At 49.6% G+C, this 22500-nt stretch overlaps 2 protein-coding genes across 5 annotated transcripts in view; one reads left to right on the top strand and one right to left on the bottom strand.

The window, feature by feature from the left end:
• LOC144149486 (uncharacterized) overlaps positions 1-22500 on the bottom strand; it is a 589882-nt gene that overhangs the window by 392372 nt on the left and 175010 nt on the right. The gene's annotated exons all lie outside the window — the stretch shown is intronic.
• LOC144149488 (XK-related protein 6-like) overlaps positions 1-22500 on the top strand; it is a 281464-nt gene that overhangs the window by 242741 nt on the left and 16223 nt on the right. Inside the window, exons 6-7 of the mRNA XM_077681078.1 lie at positions 20067-20184; positions 21176-21329. Coding sequence (XP_077537204.1) covers positions 20067-20184; positions 21176-21329 — 272 coding nt within the window. The remainder of the gene's footprint in view (positions 1-20066; positions 20185-21175; positions 21330-22500) is intronic.

Genomic DNA, 22500 nt, shown 5'->3' with positions numbered 1-22500 from the left:
AGCAAGAGCAGACAAGAAGGCGAAAGGCAAACGCGGTTCTCTAAAAGCCTCGTCGCAGACTCAGAGAAAAACATAAGATTATGAGGGGGCAGACAAAACGATCGCCCACTCAGATCCGCGGCCAGCAGAGCGAACTATACGAGGGACACCCGAAATCACCGTTCCCATCTAACACGCCATCAAAGTGCGCTCTCTAATTAGGGAGACACCGGAAGGGAGAGCGATCGCGCAAAAAAATTATACCTCTTCCCTCATCGCAGCGGGAGCGCCGTCTTCCCCGCCGATCCCTCACTATACCCTCTTTTCCTTGGTTTCCAGTTCGGCGCGCGTTTTCGTTCGGCTGATTGCAATACCATTGCCGGAATTCGTTTCGCGCCGAAAAACCGGCGCGTTTGTAGCTTTGCTTTCCTCCGCAGGCGGTTCGAGGCTATTCTTTTTCCTTTAAATGTCTCTAAAATCAGGTAACGTCTCCCAGGCACTCTTCGGAAAAAAAGGAAAGACGAAAAATACATTTGCGGGCCCTGACTTTTGTTTCGCTGCTTCCGGCGATGATGAGGATCCTGGAGAACGTTAGGGGCGACACTCGTAATTTCCCGCAAGAGGCAACTGTGCATATGAAAAGGCACTTCCAACGTGTATAGCCTCAAGGGAGAAAGAAATCCCTAAGTACTTCCGCTGTAAAAACATAAGAAACAAAGTAAAGTGCGGCTACAAGCTAGAGCAGCATTGCGTTACAAATGCTGGCTACGTTCTCAAAGAGCCGCGATCAAGATGAATAAAAAAGTGAGCGCCTTGCCTGGGAGCTCCCAGTACAAAAGTTTTCCCAGCATTATACCCTACAGCACATTTTATATATATATATATATATATATATATATATATATATATATATATATATATTGCGATTAAATAATGAGCCCACCCGTACTTGTTAAAATAGAGTTCGAAGTAAAGAATTAGTTCGGAAAGGATTATGGACCCACTGTGTGGGCAGTTTGAGAAAACTGAGAGTTCTAATTAAGCACGATCGGACTGATGTTACGAGGAACGGCTATAGGAAGGCGTGAGAGGAAGCGTTTGTACCTCATTCTTGAGCAACAATGACTAAGCATGATAGAACATCAAATAAAAAAGTTAATAAAAACACCTCCGCCCTTTGTTGGCAGCCACGCCTACAATCACCGGACTTGTATCTCCAGTTCATTTCACAAGGTTGCGCATACTGTCCACTGTGGAGGCTACACAGCAGCATTAAGCAAATCTGCGCCTAACCCTGTGCGTGTGAATTGTTTATATTCCTGGAACACGGGAAAGAAATGCCTTTTCGCTAAGTTAGAAGCGATCGACTGTACCTACTGTTGTTGCTACCCGATCACTTCTAAAGTTCCCTTTACTTTCAATCGTTTATTCTAAAAAACAAGCAATTGTTAGCAAACCCGAACACTCCCCGCACCTATTCATTCATCCTTATCTATCCTTATCTCTTCTTGCGATTGCTCCAGTTCCCATAGACAATGGCGGCCTATTAAAAGACATTCCCAGCACTCGGTATACTTTCTGCTTTCCGGTTTGTCCCATTTTCCTGCTCTGTCGTCCCTCCAGAAAACGACGTTGCTGACAAAACGCTACGCCGCTCAGAAGAAAAGCTGAAATGCGACCACAAACGTATAACCCCACTCGTGCTATAAAATAACGCTACCAAACGCCGCACTACCTCTCTCACAAAAATTCACTGCTCCCGTTTCTATTTCTCGTCATTCGATCTTCATCTTGAGATCGATCTCTGCGCGCGCACGGCCTTATCACAATGAGACACCTGCGAGCGCAATTGCCCCAGTCGCGTCCACTCAGAGCCATGAATGGGAAACGTGCCGAACTTCTCTTCTCTCGAAGTTCGATTGATTTCATTTTTTCTTAGATAACTCCAATCGCTGTTTACGATCGGTCGACCCGCACTCTCTTAAACAAGCGAGCAATCGCAAACGGAGAAGAGATGGTAAGGACAGAACAAAAAAAGAAATCACGCGTTCTTTTCAGAGTACCCCTAATTACTCAAAAGCTCCTATCTTTTCTAATCAGGCCGAGCGCACCAATAGCTTTGAAAGAGAAAAAAAAAAACCGCGAGCTTTAAAAAGCAGGAGCACGGTGCACGCCTCGGACGCAGACAGTCGAACGCGATCGTAAAGGAAGATCACAATCGCGAAACAATGAAGGGAAGAAGCGATTTGTTGGAATTCCTTCGTTATCGCTGATGATTTCGCCGTTAAGGAGCTCGGAACGGCGCGGACGTTAGCGTCTGCCGTTGTTCCGAAACTTTCCTTTATAACTTGGCACGGAGCCTCGCTCAATCCGGGCTTTGTGCTTTGTTTGTGCTTTTGTCGATGAAGGTGATTTCGTGCTGCTTCATTTCTTGGGGATTCCGGGGGCAATTTGGCTGCGCCGGGAAGCGCAGAGGGCGGGAGAACTCGAATTATCCAGAAACGTTGGAGAGAACTGCGATCAGCTTCGCACGTCTTCACGGGCGTTCCTTCTATAGGTAGAGCCTCCGTCAAAAGGACGCAGGCCTGTGGACTTTCCACCTAGCTAAGCGGGCTATACCTCATTCTTTGTTGGAGGCTCTGACGGCACGTACGACCCCCTATACTCGGTTACAAATTAAGAACGGCAACGGAAGTTGCCGAAGGAAAGTATGCAGCCATGTCAGCGTCGTACAGGTGGAGAAATTTCAGCATTCAACACACACAAAAAAAGGACGTTGCCCAGGCAACGAGGAACGTCGCTTTTTCTACAAGGGCAGAAAAATAGTTCCCGAAATCATTATACGCTCGTTGTGTACGGTATGCGAAGCGCCACGTATGAAGACCCACGTCAACAGCTACAAGAAGAAGAAGCAAGAGAGTTTGCAGGCGCCATTGCCCGTCGTCGTCGTCCACATTCATGTCCACACGCAAGATGCCGTTTCCCCTCAACGAGCTCCTCCTCTCTGGGCGGTGGTCGTTTGCAAGGCGCCATCTCATCTGGCACGGCGAGTGGCACGAGCAAGGGTTGTATTAACGATTTACGACGCAGTTAATGACTGCCAGCTCGACCGCAGCGAGCCACTCCGAAATCAGTTTTGAGCGACTGTTTTATAACTTCGGCGTGAATGTGAAGGAGCGCGCAGTGCTGCTGCTCCGTGCAAGCGTGACGCGGGTTTAGCTACCTGCGCCGCAGCAGGTCAGGTGCAAGCACATAGTGCGCATGCGTTCTCCGCCTCCTACGATGAGGGTGCGAATAAAGGGTGCTTCGCCGCAGCGCTCCCCACTTCGCCGTAGTGCACCCTTTACAGGCGCTACCAAGCGCTGCCTTCGAAGAGTTCTCCGATTATCAGTGCCCCGCTTACCTTGGGTACCACTGGAAGTCCCCGGATTGCGTCACGGACAGTCTGCGGTCAATCCGGGACTGATAATCGAAGAGCCTTATTGTCACCGCGGTGCGGTGAGTTTAAAAAAAAACCGAACACAGGAAAGGTTACACCACGCCACTAGAAGCAGCAGTATTAAAGGGCGGCTATTTGGAGGCGGATTGGCTAGCTAAGGTCTTTCAAGAGCAGAAAACGTGAATAAATGGGGAAGGAAGCGCGGGAGATTCAAACGGCGCGATAACCTGATAGCACGGCTAACCTTGTGGTAATGGAAGAGACAACAGCGATCGCGACAACATAGTAAAGCTCCGTCAAAACAGTTTTCGGGGCTCAAAACTGACTTCGTTATAAGCAGTACTTCACTAGAAGCGGGGATTATTTGATCTACGCGCACCGGTCGGAAATATGAAAAAAACTTTGAATAGAGTGACGTTCCGAAAAAAAAATTACCGTTCCTTCGTAACAAAAGTTGAAAGACGCGCGAAAGCTTTCTAACGTCAAAACAGAGCGTCAAAAAAGCTTTCGCTAAAAGTGCGTCCAGTCGATCGTCAAACCTCCGGAGACCGAAATCGCGAACGAAGAACGAACCATGCGACAATTTCTCACGCACTAAGTAAACGCATCTACGAACAGTCTAAATGTATACCGATACGTGGTTTATGAGGTGAAGCTATACTACTGCACTCCTTCACGATCAATGCGTGCACTGCCTCATCCAGAAGCGTTCCTCCGCGATTTCCAAGTAACCGTTTGGACACAGTGGAAATCCCGGTTCCACACACACGTCGTGTGTCCAGAGATCATATCGGAACTTCTCTGTCGAACAATCGGTCTATGGGGAAATGAATTAATTTTTTGACAGGATGCCTTCAGTCCCGCTAAGAAAGTTTCCGCTTTGATAAAGAGCGCGCGAGAGAGAGAGAGAGAGAGAGAGAGAGAGAGAGAGAGAGAGAGAGAGAGAGAGAGAGAGAGAGAGAGAACAAACCAGATGAATGCTGTGACAATGATGATTATAATGATGAAGAGGAACACATGATTTGAACTATTTACAGAGTCTGATCAAGGCGTGTGGCTTTTAGATAGGCCAGTAAAGCTTTTGTGGCACGAAAGGCACGTTTGGAAGAATTCCATGGACTTAATACGTCTCTCAGTTCTAGCCCTACGGAGAGCGGCCGGCCCAGAGCGATTTCTTCGCAACGAAGGGGTTTAGAGTATGCTGTGTGCTCCTTAGCGTGTGGTACTGGGTTCGATTTCCGACCACGGCATTCGTTTCCGCAATTGAGTGGAAATATTAAAACGTCCATTGGTGGTGAGAAATTTATTTTGAACCGGCGCAATATCAGGGTGTTTTTCGAGGCGTAAAATGGAGCACATACATAAAAGTAAGCGCAAACGTGCCAGAAGATAACGAAGGACATATCATGAAGCGAATTACCAGAAAATACGCCGGCTTGAAATCTCCGGTGAATAAAGTAACACCGAGGGACAGATGAACGTTTAAACGCTTGGAGAGATAATAAAGCTACAATCTTCGCGCCCTTTCAAGATCCATTCGAACGGCCCAATTTTAAACCCCGAGATTTCGCGCTGCACGTTGAAAATTTTAAAGAGGAATCCCCGCAGATTTTGATTCAGTTTAACAAAAGCTTTCGGCGGTATCGATCAGATGCACCTGGTCATGCCAGGAGGGTCGCGACAGACCCAAAATTATCATCGCAATATATCTATATATATATATATATATATCTATATATATATATATATATATATATATATATACAGAAATAAGGATTGGCAGCCAAGAATGCCAAGGAAAGCAAAGGTGAGAATGCGGTAGGACATTGAAACAGATAACGAATTTTTAAAGAAAGAAAGAAAGAAAGTAGAGAAAAAGTGCCCGCCGGGTGGAATCCGAACCCCCGACCTCCAGAATACGCGTCTGGTGCGATGACCACTACGCTACCGGCGGGGCTCGTTTTCCCCTCCACTTTATCGGGTATTTATGTTAAGGGATTTGTTGCCTGCGCTTGGGGGTGGTAGCCAGCGCCATTCGGACTAATCGGGGTGAAGGGGACCTTTTTTTAACCCCGGGACGGTGACTCGAGCGTCTACGACATGTCGAGACTGGTCGACCAGCGTTGAACCCTCTTAAGCTACCAATGGCAACCAAGACTGCCAGAACAGAGACCCTCGCTATGCATGTAGCGAATCAGAATGGGAAATGAGGGGATAGTTAGTGTCTCATTTTTGTTTTTTGTTGCTGCTTTCTCGAAATCCCGCGATAAAACTAACGAGCCCTACGCACAGCCTATACCAAAAAAAAATTCACAGCATATCCACGGGGTGAATGATGATGAGTGGGCGAAGCTCCTGAGGGAAAATCATCAGTAAAACCGTGACTCTTCAGCGAAAGTTCGCCCACTACATCTGTGTCCGAACGTAACGTCTAGAAAGTCTCGCTTAAACCGCGCGTCGGCACCTTGGGGCTGAGCTCGCCTGATGCGTTTTGCAGACGCCTCACGAGCTCTCACTGCATCGGGGTCTGCCTGCCGATACGCGCGCTTTCTCGCCGCTTCCCGTTCTCTGACGTTTTGGAGATCCTCTTCGCGCCGCAGCCGTGCCGCTTCGCGTACGGCAGGGTCCTCGCGCCGTTGCCGTGACGCTTGGGCCTCTCGTTCTCGAACGCTGGGATCTTGGCGGCGTCGTCGCGCAGCCAGACGACACGCTTCGGCCTCCCGCTCTCGTACGGCAGGATCTTGGCGGTGGCGTCGCGCACGGAGCGCTTCTGCCTCGCGGGCTCGCACATCTGCAGCCTTATCCATCGGGCGACTCCGAGCGCGCGCCAACAGCGAACGGATTTTATTACAACGCTCCCCGCCATCTAGTAAACAATCCAAGAACTAAACTAGAGGTAGCCACGCCATCTAGTAAACAATCCAAGCGCATATTTTCATCATATACAAGTACCGCCATCTAGTAAACAATCCAAGAACTAAACTAGAGGTAGCCACGCCATCTAGTAAACAATCCAAGAACTAAACTAGAGGTGGCTACATACATACGTCGAGGATGGACAGACCCACGCCTTAAGGAGCTTCGCCCCTAAAATACCAAGGAGTGGGGAAAGAAAGCGAGGGGTGAGGGCTGCTTAAGTAAGCTCTGAAATACTGCGCGCGATACACACACGTCAAAACCGAACTTCCTGCAGCAGTTATTCCCGGGCGTTGGTCCTACAAGCTTAACCAGCTTAACCGCGCCAGAACGGATACGCCGACTGAAGAGGAAACCACAGGGTGCAACCAACATCGACATCAGGATTCTCAATGACCGAGGGAATTTATTGGCCGCGAGGAGGAATACAACGGGACGACCGCACCGATGCGCAAGTCGCCAAGTTTGCCCGCTAAACTCCAGCCTCGAATCATAGTCACGGTCGTCACACAAGCTAGGCCGGTACTATATCACGATTCACAAGGCGGCGTTCTTACTGCAGTTACGCCCGGTGCGATCAATGCGGTTCGCTAGACACTTCAAATATAGACATTAAAAAACGCGGATCGGGAGGGGCGGTAATGCTGCCGAAAGTGGCCGTCGACGGAAGCTCTTCCACCATACGATATCAAAGCCGTCCGCGAATCAAAACGCTTGTTGACCCACGAAACGCGACAATCGAACGAACGCCCACGATAACGTTTAAATTATCCCCGGCTCGCGCACGCTTGGGAGAAAGGTTACGACGACCGCTACACTCGAGGCAGTAGTGATATTATGCGGACTCACTAGCATCACAACTGGCAAACGGCGCCCTAATTCCCCGCTGATCCTCAAAGCGAATTCCCGATTCGCTCGGTATACACCCTGCACAAAACTTTCTATCCTTATTAGTAACGCCTATACTCAAATAATCTCCTTCCAGTCATCCCCCTCCATCAGCACACACATACGATATATATATATATATATATATATATATATATATATATATATATACATATATATATATATATATATTCCAGTTAATCCCTCCAAACCTGAACCCCTTTATCGCCCGCGCCACCTCACTGCTTTTCTAACCGCGCCCGGCCTTCTCTCGCGAGAATTAACAAGCGGCGCCAGCTCTAGCTCTGTAACAAAGTCGCATTGTGCCGGCACTCAAGCTCGAATCGGCTCTCCCCACCGACGCCCCTCGCTCCACCACCCTCACGGTTCGACTTTCCCGAACCTATATCCCCATCAAGTCGCGGCGCAGCCTCCGATCGTCCGGCTCCCTCTCGCAACGCTTTATACCGGCCAAGCCGACCACCGCGCTCCCGCCCGAAAACGTGGCCACCTCCCGCCGCACACTCCCCTGTCATCAACAGCCCCCCGCCTTCACAAAAGGCGCAGCAGCACACTTGCAACGCACGCACGGCAAGTGTCCGGCCGCTAATTGGATCGCTCCGATCGCCGTGAATGAACGCATCCCTGCGGACCACCTTCCCCCCCACTTCGCTCCCCACCCCTTCTCCATTTCCCCTACCTATCCCGAACCAGAGCTGTCGACATCCCCCAATCCCCACCCGCCAAAGTGTAGCTCCCGTCGGCACTCCGCGCCGATCCCTAATCTCCCTCATCGATAACCGCGCTTTCTTCCCCGCCACCCTCGCCTTGCTTCCCCAGACTCGAGCCTTGTTCTCCTTTAACACCAGAGACGACCCCCAACACGGCAGGCGACGTCCAGCCAAAACTAATGCGTACATCGCGGCTTAACACGGCGGCCTGCGCAACTGCAACAACCAACGCACAGTTCAAAACTTCCCCGAGGTCAAAGTTTCGCGCCGAAGGCCCTCACTCTTGTCTTCTTCGGCCGCACACAGAAGCTCCCCTCTGTGGTATAGTGCCCTCAATATCCATCGCCCGTGCTGCCTCCCCGCCACTCTTGCAACACCAACGAATCTGCGTCATCGCGCGCCCCTTTTCCTCCGAACAAAACTTTTTCCCCCAAACTCTCCCCTCCACCAACAACACGGCGGAAACGCGGCTTCCCCGCAACAACTCCCTACGCAACCATCTTTCCCGTTCAAACACCTCCCGTGCATTCTGTCTTCCGCTGGGCGCGCAGCGAGGGCGGGCGAGCTCGGGAAAGATTGGGGAACACAAAAGGGATGCCAGAGGAGGGGGAGGAGGAAGGGGAAGATTCATCGGCTGGACACGCACGCAATTCGGCTGATGCCGAAAGACGCGTGATTAATAACACGTTACCCAGAAACACCCCGCCGCCGACGCCACTACCAACAACCGGGGGGCGAGGCTAAACATCACCCGCGCAAAAGAGAATAATAAGGGAGAGTGCGCGTATATGGTGGAGGGGCAGTCTGGCCAAAACCAAATTTACGCGCGCCTTGTCGGAGCTCTCTCGCGAGCCTATTGCGAGGAGGAACGAGGGAGCCGGCGAGAGATAAAGAAGAAAGGGGTATAGCACGGCAAACGAAGAAGAGGTTGCGAAAACGATGGAATTGGAAAAGCTTAGACCCTCGTGATTCTTAACTGTCTACGCGAAGGGCCCAGCTGGTAGTAGCACCTCGTCTCGCCCCTGATAAACGAACCAGAGGTTCTAACGGACACAAAGGAAGGGATCTTGCTCAACTCTACCGGGATTATGAGCATGAATAAGAACTCGCCGAACTCGGGAAGCGTGAAGAAAAAAAAAAGGGAAGAATGTCCGTCTGACGAAACCGCGCTCGCTTTTCGTGAGAATACGGTTCTCTTGGCCACGCAAGAAAAGCCGCTTAACTGCATCAAACACAACGAGGGCGTACGACAAAGAAAAGGTTAAGTCGTCGGTTTTGAGTAAAGGCGACGTCAACGCCATATATTCCTGATCATGACAGCAGTTATAGGCGAAAAAAGAAAACAAAGTGAAGTACGGTGAACGGGGATATTCCACTTTCGCAATCTGCAGAAAAGCTACGAAGTAAAATTACCGAGAAAGTGTAAAGAACCGTCCGCCCCTTAGCCACAGAAAAGTACACTTCCAATCTCGAAGATACTTACAGACTGGGAACAAAACGTTCCGGACAGACCATTCAGGCGTTCGGTGAATAGACCGGCACGGGTGGAGACCACCGCGAATAAAAACCGGGAGATTACGGCATACTAGCGGGGCGGCGGCAGCTAGCAGTTCCCGTTTGAACAGCGATTGAGAACGCGCTTGCATCACCGCGCGTCGTCAATTCGCTCGGAAACTCGATAAAAAGGTCTGGAGTTCACGCGGCCGCGGACTTCTTTAATAGAGTATTTCGAGATGAAGCAAACAGCAAGAAGGTTGCGTTGGTTCGCCCTGCAAGCAGCGCGACGCATTTATACACACTGCACACTTGAATCGAATAAAACTACGCATACGTGAACACAAAAGACCTCCGAGCTTTTTTTTGTCTTCTTCCTTTTGTTTTTACATAAAGGCCAAAGTTTCGCAAGTGTCGACGCGCGGCGACGACGTACGCTTTGTGTCAAGCCAAAGTACAGAAGAAGTGCCGCCGCGCATCAACTTTCAGGCAGAAACATTGTGCTCAACAGAGTTAAGAAAAGTTTCCTTTGTTCTACAGTTCTTTCCTTCTTTTTTTCTCCAATCTCGTCGGAGAATAGCGCGGCGAGACATATAGCAGCACTTGTGGAGGAGAAATCAATGTGAAACAATCCATCATCGCACAACAGTCCACCCACATTGGGGAAAACGTGGAGGAGAACGAATATGTCTCTCTCTCCGTGCGAGAAACAAAATTGAAAGAAAAAGAAAACGAGGTTTATATACGAAGCTCCGACTGTACTTCGCGCCTCGTTTTAGGGCCCAAAATCGATTACTAAAAATGTGTCCGCTAGATGGCCCATAGATCACCTTGATGACTATAAGCTGTCACTCGCCCCCATTCTGCTCCCTTTCTGCTTCTTCGCTTTAGTTCCTAAATCTGACGGAATTCCAGAGAAAAAAGAAAGCGAGCGTATACGAAGATATTTTTCCCATTTTGAAGGATTTCAGCGGGGCCCATTAGATTCCCCATTCCCCGCTGCTCGTAATGCCGAAATTGATTTTAACAGCCTCCCCTTCAGAACGCCCCCAGTCCCCTTTCGAGGGCTGTAGAGATCGAGCTCGCATCGCAAGCAGCCGCAAGTAAGCCCAGGCGAAGCATGCGAACTTTTAGCACGACAAAGAACAGAGAGGTTGGGCAAGTCGGCGCCAACATTGCATGTCTTGTGTGTACAAACTGAAGATGAAGGACCCTGAACCAAGCGCTGAGCCAGGTCTTCGCTGGGAGAGCCCGCACGCAAATCTCAAAACCCCGAGAATGCATGTCGAAAGTTTGAGCTTCGTTGTAGACAAGGAACATTCTTTTACGCTTCATCTCACCACAACGAACCAGCCTGGATGGTAAAAAAAAATCCCGTTTTTACAGACTACCACCTCAGACTGTTACCGGCATATTCATGACGTTGACGCAGTGTACTAAAATAAAAGTGACCACGTGATTTTCCGCTGCCGCTCGCCCCATCACACGAAGCAATCGAAATTCACGCGAAGCATCGGTGGTGTCTCACACGGTGGGTCATTCAAAAGATAGTACTTCTGTACAGAAGCTTTGGCTACACTCATCGCACAGCAAATGCACGAAGCGCGCAGCGTTTGTCGGGCGGAAGCGACGCTTGCAGCCGGCAAACGCAGTTAGACCACTTTATCGCAAGCTGCCAACAGAGCTCCGAGAAGATAACCTTCTCCGTGATTGAGGCACGTGCGATACCAGGGTTCTTTCTTGGGGCTCCGCACAGACGGCTGCACTCTTATGGCATTGCGCAATTAAGGTGCACAACAGACACGACAGACACATTAAGGAACACGACAGACCCCTGCGACTCCATGTGCTCCAAGGCTCTCAAACCAGGACCTCGTCAACAGTAACTTGCTCCCCGAACGGGGAGCTGCACTCCTATCGCCAGCACTAGACGACCAGCGCTACCTCGCGGATTCCGTCAATTTGTTAGAGCTGTCCTGAACTGAGAGTATCTAACCACCCGCCGCGGTGGCTCAGTGGCTAAGGCGTTGCGCTGCTGAGCACGAGGTGGCGGGTTCGATTCCAGGCCGCGGCGGCCGCTTTTCTGATGGAGGCGGAAAGCAAAAACGCCCGTGTGTAGAGATTTCGGCGCACGTTAAAGATCCCCAGGTGGTCGAAATTAATCCGGAGCAATCCACTATGGCGCGCCTCATCGCCTGCGTTGCGTCGGCGCGTTAAACCCTACAATCAATTGAGAGTATCTAACCCGGCTGGTACAGTATTCAACCAAGCTGCTCCCCTCTCTCTCTCTCTCTCTCTATATATATATATATATATATATATATATATATATATATATATATATATATATATATATATATATATATACAACGTTAATTCTAGTAACGTTGATATATATATATATATATATATATATCGTTCACTCACTCATTCATTCATTCATTACGAAGGGCAGGGGAGGAAACGATCTTGAGCCGCCGCCGCCACGGCCATTTTCAGGGCAGGAATTCTAAACGTGGCCCTCTTAACTAAAAAACAAAAACAGCTCGGTGGGGATTTGCACCCGTAATGAAGCACCTTTGCACCACAATCTGGGCTTCCTACTTGAACGAGGAGTGTGAATTGAAGCGAGTGAGTGGTACGATACAGTGTGCCGAAACTCTCGCCACCGCGAAGGAACAGATGCCTCTCCTGCGGACCGACGCGCAGCACTATAAGTCCCATGGCCATTGTAGCCTATACCAACAAACGCTTCGCCGTCACCCCAAACTGTCATTGCGTGACTTCCAAACCTCGCAATGTGATTTGGAGAGGGGGGTGAGGGAAGGAGGGAGGCAGCGACCCGGTGACAGAGCGGGACAAGAGGTCCATCAAGGCACGACTAGCGTTGTTTTGGCTACAGTGCTTGAACCTACAGTGGAAGCTCGTTAAACCGTACCTGATGGGGACGCTAAGAAAGTACGTACTAACCGGTAGTACGGTTTATCCGAATGCATTAGGCTAAACAGAAACCGAGTCGGGGATCCGGCTTAACTATATATACGTATAAAAATAAACTACGGCTTCTGCGGGTACGTTTTAACGAGGTTCCACTGTATATTATATCGAGCAGACACTTCGGTCAAAGCCCGTTTTGACAGGACGAGTATTATACCTAAAGCATCTGGACCGAGCATTTCGTTGCATACGCAGCCGAGCTGGGACGGCTACGCAACACGCTTCACTGGACAGTGAGGCGCGTGTTGCAACACGCGGCAATACGTTAGCCCGAATTTCTGCACAGGACGTGATAATCGAAGCGCGCTCTGCGAATGCTCGCCACGCGCGATTGGTCTGGTGAAGATAGGATTTGTCTCGCGCGCACAAGCTTGCTCAACGAACCAGGTTTCGGCATTCGCATACAATCCACGCTGCTCACGCGTCAATCGTTGGGGACATATACGCGCCTGCTTCAGGACGTATCTATTCTGGCGTCGTATCCCTCCCCCCACAGTTTCCCGAACAAAACTTCTGAAAGCTGCCAATTACAGAACCATGTCAAGGGCCTCGTCTGCGACGCTCGCAGCGGCCAGCAGAAACGTGTGAAAAATTTAGAGCCCTTCCACTGCTGTGAAGGTGAACGACCAGAGAAGCTTCATTGGTGAATAACTGTATTGAGTAATGCAGACTCACTTACTATATTAGTTGAATAGAGGCACATACACATAACCTCCTTAGCAGTAATCATGAATAAACTGATTGATTGTAGGGTTTAACACGCCCACGCAACGCAGGCGATGAGGCAAGCCGTAGTGGAGGGCCCCGGATTAATTTTGCTTCATTGATGATTGATTTGATTGATGGTTGGTTTGATTGATTGATGGTTGGTTTGATTGATTGATTGATTGATTGATTGATTGATTGATTGATTGATTGATTGATTGATTGATTGATTGTATAGGGTTTAACGCGCCGACGCGACGCAGGCGATGAGGCGCGCCGTAGGGGAGGGCTCCGGATTAATTTTGACCCCCTGAAAGCGATCTTTAACGTGCGCCAAAATCTCGAACACACGGACGTTTTTGCTTTTCGCCTCCATCAGAAAAGCGGCCGCAGCGACCGGGAATCGAGCCCGCGTCCTCGTGCTCAGCAGCACAGCACCTTAGCCACTGAGTCACCGCGGCGGGTAATCATGAATGAATTCTCATATAGTTTAGTTCAACACAGTTCTGATAAAACAAGAGCTGCAGCCGTATTCTGTGGCCATATGCCGCCCCAGACGGCTATGTATTGGCAACAGACGTAAATTTCGTAAAGTTCATAGCTTCCCTGTGCACTAACTAGCTATGACAAGTAAACGAAACTCGGTGTAACGATAGAGTCGTCTTAGCGGCCAATTTCCGCATGATTATTTTTGAAGATAGGTATACGTTACACTGAGACCTGCAGAGCATTTTGCCCTATGCTCCGGAACAAGCGCGTGCGATTCTTATACTGCGTTCCAATTCGCGGACAGCTTGGTAGACAGGCTACGAAGCAGTCTAATTAGACGTCTAAAGGAAGCAGAACTGGAACGATGCAGCGGTTACCAGCGCAGACGACAACTTTGTAGCACACATGTTAAGTAACGCAAGCCGCAGGTTTCGTAAATAATATTACCCTTATTATTACAAACACTGGGATTTAAAAACTAAACAAAAGCATATACTAAACATTTCAATACGTAAATTTGTCACAAATTTGGTACGCAAAAAGGTGGCTCTGGCGTCACTTAGTAGTTTAGACAGGAAGGTAATCTGCATCGTTACTGACTACCATGCTGTTTCTTCGAAGCAGCCACCGTTGACTGCTTCGTTCGAATTGGAACGGGGCTTAACATGACGGACTGTTCGCGAATATGGCGACGAAGCCGTCTAAAGGGGAAAATGGAACGCATTCTTAGACGACGCGACCCGATAGGCGCACGCAATTTTGGTCAGAACCTAGCGCAAGAGCTTCGCTTCGTTCCAATAGTAAATTTAGAGGAGGCGTAAGCTACGCTATTGCGTTATCAGGCCTTTTTCGCATCGCATGAAAATTGCCATGGAGTTAACCTTTGAGAAAGTAGAACTAGGTTCATGCGTGCACTGAAATTTAAATCGTGATCATAAAAGCCAAGATATCCCCCACGCAGATTGTCATTAAAACGAAAAAATCCCCGTAAAGACGCACCGCCGCTTGTCCCTCTCACAATTTTTTAATTAAAATTCTGTCAGACCTTGATAATCTTTTCTCGCAAGTATGGGAAGAGGAACGTTGGCGTCCCGAGCTTCAGAGCAACTTCGCGCGAAGTTTTAAGCTTCTGCCTCAAGTCTAAACTAAAGCGTTCGGAATTACCCCGCTGGCGCTCAGCGCAGTCGTTCATTCACACATGATATTGTTTCGTCTTGGCGCAAAGAAACAAACAAAAAAAAAACACTGTGAACATACAGAAAAGGGCGTGCGCCTCCTCATCAACACCAGTCCGGACATGCTTTCGTGATTTATCCCAGTTTAATCTAACGATTGACTTGTTTCCCAAGCCCTACTCCTATACATTGGACGGGAATAATTAGGTGGGATTACAAACGAAATCCATTGTAATTCCAAATAGACAATCGACAAATTTGAATGTCTAATTTCTAACGTACTGTGCCGCCATTAAGTATTTGATGATGAACTATGAAACTGTGCACTGTTTCTTTATTACACTGCTACACTGCCATGTTCGTTCGGCTGCTGCACACGTCTTCCCCGCTACGAGTGATACTTTGTGAGACAAGATTTGCAACTAGCTGCCGTTCTTTCCCCCCTTTTTTTTAATTCTCCACATGTAATAGCCTAAACAGGGCTGAGAGTATGAATGAATGAATGAATGAAGAGACCGGAAAAAGTACGCGCCTTTACGCGTGACAAGAAAAGCCCGCTCAAGGGCCGCTTGTTTACGCTTCAGAAGTCCACAAAAAAACCCTCGAGCAGGGAATTGGCTGATCAAGCAGTGCCGGACCCGTGTTCGTACGAACCCGTCAGCTAGCCTGGCGGAGTCCGACCGGAAACTGGCAGGAAATTTGGTCATTCCACTGGCGAGGTAGTCCCGGCCAGTCGCATTCTTGTGTGCGGGCTGGAAACGCGACAAGCTTGCAGGGGCAGATGGGTCCAGAACGGGGCCAGTTGGTGCACATTCATACTGACGGAAAATAAGCGCAAACTTGACGGGACGGGACATCCTTCCAGGGGCGTCGCAACTAGTAAGGGTGGCGGTGAGGGGACAGGGCAACGGCCCTTGCGAAAGTTCGTTTGGTTGGGTTGACACCCTCTATCCTGGGTGGCAGTGCTTGGCACCCTCTATCCTGTGCCCTTCTCTCTCTCAATCACCCCTCTCCCTTTCTCCCTGCAAATTCAAGTATATGTTCCTTTCACCGCGAATCATAAGACGGCAAACAAAATAGGGAAAGGACAAATACCGACCCGATGGGGTGGAATGCGAAAATTTGAAGGCGCACTATAGATTTAAAAAGCCCGCGAAACGAGTGGAATCGTTGGAAACCTCTCGGTGAGGCCTTCATCCGGCAGTGTACACAATTAACGGGCTGTGGAGGAAGAGGAAGAGGGAGGAGGAGGAGAAGAAGAAGAAGAAGAAGAAGGAATGTTTATTACACGAGCACTGGTGCTGCTGTTAGGGCACCCGCCTGGTGGGAGGCGTCCCTTGTCAAGAAGAAGAACAAGGCGACGATGATTGTGATGATGATTATGATGAGGATGATGATGAGCAGGAGGCGGAGGAGGATTCCGTCAGCGACGATGACGATGATGATGGTTATGATGATAGCGTCCCTTTAATTTTCCTTCTTTGCGCCTTCGCTCCCGTTGTCGAAAGGTTGCAATGGTTCCACGATAACGACATGCCCTGCCGACTGGCCTAAATCGGAAAAATCAACAGTCACCGTGTGCCCTTGTGCCAGTGTCAACGCACTTGTAGCGCTAAAGCTCTAAACAATGTGACAGAAGAACCAGAATCTCTATCCACCTTGCCATCATCAGCGCCTGTACACTCGTCTCCTCTTGATATCCACTGTATACGGCCTCACCCAGCCGAGAATCGCTGCTTCAAACTGCATTTCAGCCTGCTTCCGCCAGCCTTGAGAAAGTGTCTGTGCTCACTGAACCTCGCAGTATACATCCCGCACCTGCAAACCCGCAGCCGGCGCACTCGGGGACCGACTAAACGAGCCGGAAGAAAATGAGCTGCGGGCCAAATCACTTCCCCCAGTTCATCCCTTCCCGCCTTTCTCTCCCCTCACGCAGCCATGCCGCACAGCTGCTGCTACCATTTGTCTGCAAGCTCGTACGGTCGCCTCCTGACACAATTCTGTTCTTTTCCCAGCGATGCTCATTTTCGGCGCCCCGCGCAAACACTGAACGACAGAAAAAGGGAGACGCGCGCCGACAGAAACGAATAAGTGACCATAATGAGAACCCGTGAGAGGAAGGCAGCAAGTCGAAAAGTGTCTGCAAGGAACAAAAAAATTCCGGGAAACCACTAAATTACGGAAAGAGGGAAGAGTTTTCTTTCCTAACGTAGGCAATGATATATATATATATATATATATATATATATATATATATATATATAAGGGTTGGCAGTCAAGAAAACCTCGGAAAGCAAGGGGTAGGTTGTGGTGGGTCATAGAAAGAGATGAAGAATTTTTTGAGTCGAAAAGAAAGTGGTGAAAAAATGCCCGCCGGGTGGGATCCGAACCCACGACCTCCAGAATACCAGAATACCGCACCAGACCGGTATTCTGGAGGTCGTGGGTTCGGATCCCACCCGGCGGGCATTTTTTCACCACTTTCTTTTCGACTCAAAAAATTCTTCATCTCTTTCTATGACCCACCACAACCTACCCCTTGCTTTCCGAGGTTTTCTTGACTGCCAACCCTTATTTTCTGTCTTATTTCACGGAGCCCCTCATTTTCCATTTTCTGATTCGCTATATATATATATATATATATATATATATATATATATATATATATATATATATATATATATATATATATATATATATATATATATATATATATATATATATATATATATATATATAAGGTAAGTAGAGACAGGGACACACGAGAAAAAACATCAGTAAACTTTTCTATTATTTTTTAGTGTTTTTCTCGTGTGTCTGTCTACTTACCTTATTTTCTCGCACTCTGTGAGTTTTTATGTTTTCAGACTTCGTTACTTCGTAGTTCAGTACGGCTGCACAAGCATCTTCGAAGGAACCTCCGCGCCACAAGTAAGCAGTAAACGATGAAGGGAAGGTACGGAGCGGGCAACAAAATGAAATCGGGAGGGAGGAAATAGGGTATAAGGGAGAAGAATCAGGACAGCCGGAAAGGCATATCGAAGAAATCGGGGCGCTGGCTCCTCCTGTGTCAGTGGCAGCAGCAGCTCCCACCCTCAAGACTGTCTTCACTGACACCATCAAGGCGTCGATGCCTGCGGAGTGGGTCTTCGTCTGACAATACTTGTCGAAGTACCACACCTTCATAGGCCCGAATACATGCGAGGTTTTCGACGAGGATACTTGTGGGGGTCTACTGACCCCACGAGGGAAAGAAAGCAGATAAGGGTGAGATAGAAAAGTCGCGGCCTCATCACCAGAATGGCGAGTACAGGCCCAGCTCTTTGGGCGCGTCAATAGCGCAGCAGCTCGAGCAGCCATCGACCCAAGTACCGGCACGAGGGAGACCAGAAGCGGAGGAAAACTGAGCCGCCAAAGAGAAAACGATCAAGGCTCAGCAGCGCCCAACCACCGCCGCTACCACGCACGCACACACGGCCGACCCCGGGTTGCTACTGCCTACCATACGGGCACGAGCTTGCGCCGTTCGCGTATATACGGTATAAACACGCAAAAGATGTCGCGCGAGGTGAACGGTCTGCTCTGCCAGTGTACGACGGCACGACGGGGGGCGGGCGCCAAACAACGCGAAGGAAACAAAATGCCTCATCTCCGGAGAGCGCGCGGAGCAGTCGACGGCCGGAACGGGTGCTGCGGAAGGCTATAACGTTACGACAGCCGTACCCTCTCGTATATGCGGACTCGCACGCACGAACGATAACCGTGAGTTATGAATAAGCCGAGCCGCGCCATAGCGCTCAGTCGGGGCTCGCAAGGGCGGGGAAAGGATGGTCGTAATATAAAGCGTCACGAAGAAGTTGACGGCCGTATAAACGTCCGTTCGCTTCCGAGATGACTCGTTCCCCTGGCAACATGGCCCCCTAAATCAGTTCTGCGCGCCGACGCAGAGAAGCCCGCTTGCAGTGATTACCTTTCGATACGGCGCGCACGTCGAAGGGCCGATGGCCCCACAGCGCGATCGTATAAGCGACTCCGACAGTCGCCGGCTATATTGAGGAAACGGCGCCGCAGTACTTGCTTTGTTCCCCTTACAAAGGCGGGACATTTACGCCGCAGCTCCCGCTCGTCAAGACATCGAAATTTCCCACTGCTATACAGTCGCGGCCAATTCAGTACCCTCAACATATAGTTCGCTTAAACGTAGAGGAGCACGATGCAAACGAAATAAAATCCAGGGCCATCTCCACTAACGTGAAACGTGGGGAGGCGCGAAGCACGCCGTGTATGGCACCTCGGCGTTTTTGCCCACGGAGATGAAACTGTTGGGGGGTATACTGCTCTGCTGTAAAAGTCTCTTGTCTGTGAAGCCCGAACCTCTCTAGCGCGAGCCGTAAACGAGTGTCCCGGTGTTTTTTTTACTACGCGTTCCGTTCTAGCGCGAAACGTAAACGAGTGTCCCGGTGTTTTAGTATCGTGACTACATGAGACGACGATTACAACGAGGACGACATGAGACGCCAGCAAGCCTAGCCCTTAAGGGGCTTCGCCCCTAAAACCGCTTTGGCCCTGGCTATTCATTCGCAGTGGTATACGCACCCGCTATACGGGTTATGATACACGGTGCCGTCAGAAATTGGCAAAACAAATGGCAAGTGGGCGAGACGAACAAGAGCTGGGCGGACAGCGAAGGTATGGACGAAAGTTGTGGAGGGGGAGCCTGAGTCCGCTCCACAGCCCGTCAATCTGCTGTCCTCTCATCCGCCAATGGCGGCGCTCATAAGGACACGATCGCGTTCCTAACTCCACTCCAGACTGACCACACCAGGAGCCAGTTTACCCAATGTCACCACTTTCGGAACTCTCCATAGGCCCCACGTATCAAAAACAGGCCCGCGGTTGGCCCCGTGTGCTAAGAGCAAACGGGGAAAAGCACGGGGCAAGTTGAGCTAGCCTGCCATTTGTCGATAGAAAGTTGCAGGACCAAAATGTTTCCTGAACACCTTCAAAGCTATACCGCTCCTAACGTGCGTCAGTGCAGTTGGCCAGAAATAATAAATATATGCGATACAATCACCGCGGCTGATGCAGAGAAGTGAAACTGCGTTGAGATCGGGTGAGTTGGTGGCTACGTATATACTCGAGCACGTAGGAACGGGTTGTTGTTGGGATCATGAGGCACATATGTCCCATATGTGAACCCATACAGAAGCGGCAGTGATAGATCACAGATGTTTCTTTTTTCTTACATCGCAGGTACATCGACCTCCTGGTGTACGGCCTTAAGAGCCGTTCACGCGACAAGCGGAGCCGCCAGAGGCAACAACAGTGGCACCTGACGCCCGTGCGCCTCGAACAACCCCGCTCACAACAGGTACATGCAAATCGAAAACGACGGTGTCCGGTCTCAATTATTCGCGGTTGAATATAGCTTCATTCACTTTGCAAGGCCTAGCCTTTGGTAACTCACTAAGCACCATACTAAGCTTTTTTAACAGAAAAAGCAGGAAATGTTGCTATAGTATCTCCGCCGAAGAGGAAGCGTAGCAAGACCTAGTACACAGCCTTGTACAACATTCGGACATGTGCGCGGTAACAGACAAAAGAAGATGACGCTCACTCACTCACTCACTCACTCACTCACTCACTCACTCACTCACTCACTCAATCAATCAATCAATCAATCAATCATACATTGATTGATTGATTGATTGATTGATTGATTGATTGATTGATTGATTGATTGATTGATTGATTGATTGATTGATTGATTGATTGATTGATTGATTGATTGATTGATTGATTGTAGGGTTTAACGCCCGGACGCAGCGCAGGCGATGAGGCGCGCCGTAGTGGAGGGCTCAGGATTAATTTTCACCACCTGCAGGGGATCTTAACCTCGTACACACACGGGCATTTTTGCTTTTCGCCTCCATCAGAAAAGCGGCCGCCGCGGCCGGGAATCGAACCTGCGTCCTCGTGCTCAGCAGCGCAGCGCTAGCACGCTCAGACTCAGGGACAGAGTTACATGTAGAATTAGAAGAGATTTGGAAATGAAGAAAGCTTGTAAATACACTGCGTGAATGCCTCTTTGCTTCACGTCTTCCTTCACGTCACCGTAACAACTTTCAAATTTCGCGCTACGGTGACGTAATACGGGCCAGCGCTAAAAACGTAGTTTTTAGGGTGTTAACTGCTGCACCGTAGCATCCAAGTGATACGATTAAACTGAACTAGAGGCCCCACTACAATTGTCCAGTCATGTTTCGTGTTCGCCAATTGGACGAACAAGACCCTGTGACATCATAGACCCTGTGACGTCATGACGTCAACCTCCTCGCCTTCATTTAATTTATCTCCCACAGGTGGACTACTACCTGCTGATGATCCACGAAGACCGCGACACGGCGCTGCTGGCGCTGCTCGAGAGCTTCATGCAGTCGGCGCCGCAGCTGGTGCTGCAGCTGTACATCCTCTGCGACCGCTACGGCCTGCGCACGCACGTCGACACGCTCACCGGTGAGTACACGATCGGCCTTCGACAGCGCCCTCTTTCGGCGTCACCGGAGGAATAGACGCCGCTCTTCAACACCATAACAGTCTCTGAGCTGACTGGCACCGCCGCCTGAAAGCCAGTCAATAGGGACTGCTCTCCGGCGAGTAAACACCTTCAACAGCGTTCCCAACTTCCGTCTTGGAGCTTCAACGGAAACATTTCTGGCACATATTTGAAGAATGGAGCGTCTTTGTCGCAGGACAAGTGCAAAGCTGAGGAGAGCGAAAAAGGAAAGTTAGCTCTAGAGCACAGTGTGGAGTGGTTTCCCTAAATGTGGCGGCCTATCACGCGTTTTGCCTCTTCCAGAGTGGCCCATGATGGATTCCAATAGACGTTGGACGGGCATGGCGAAAGTGGCGCCAGGAACAATCCACAGCGCTGGAAAACGCTTGTGTTAACCATGGGCTAACCAAGTAACCAAGTTTAACCAAGTGTTAACCAAGGCTTAACCAGGATAAGCCAAGCTTTCGCTTTGCTTATCCACGGTTAGCTGAGCCATGCCGCAGCCATTTTTAGTTCTCGCCTTAGTACGTTCCTCTGTCCATCTCACGTCACCGAAGGGGGAAATTTTGATGTTTTTCCGCGTTTCTATTTTCTGTTAAAAACGTATTTCAGGGCTGGAGCGAACAAAGCTGAGTGCGTTACCAACGGCTAGTTCTTTCAAATGAACAAAGCTGTAACTTGTTTCCGTAGCCCTTGCAAAAGTCCGACGCATTCACGTCACAAGTCCCTCGTGACGCAACAGGCCTAGCAACGGGGCCTTCGCGCTAAATAAACGGCCGATGAGGCGCGCCCAAGAGCGGCGAATTGCACACGCGGGAACGCAAGAACAAGAAAAGGGGGAGGCCGTTAGACGTTATTAAGAGCGAAATAGGGCGAAAGCGCAGCCCGGTCGAAAAATGGCCGCTCGTTAAAATGTAGCCCCCTCGCGGCCACAGGCGGCCACTCGAAAGAGAGAGAGAGAGAGCTACGCGCACAGGATGTCAGAGCGGAGAACACCCGACGCGGTGAGTAAAAAAGAAAGAAAGAAAGAAAGAGAGAGAGAGAGAGAGAGAGAGAGAGAGAGAGAGAGCAAGAAAACAAGAACTCAAAAGGCCTTTAGGCAAAAAAGAACGACTTTATAATTAACACTGG

The sequence above is a fragment of the Haemaphysalis longicornis genome, unplaced genomic scaffold (assembly GCF_048455015.1).
Source record: "Haemaphysalis longicornis isolate Haplotype H1 unplaced genomic scaffold, Haemaphysalis longicornis Haplotype H1 scaffold_8, whole genome shotgun sequence".
NCBI lineage: Eukaryota > Metazoa > Arthropoda > Arachnida > Ixodida > Ixodidae > Haemaphysalis > Haemaphysalis longicornis.
The sequence above is the reverse complement of the archived record's forward strand: the minus strand, read 5'-3'. Positions and strand labels throughout refer to the sequence as shown.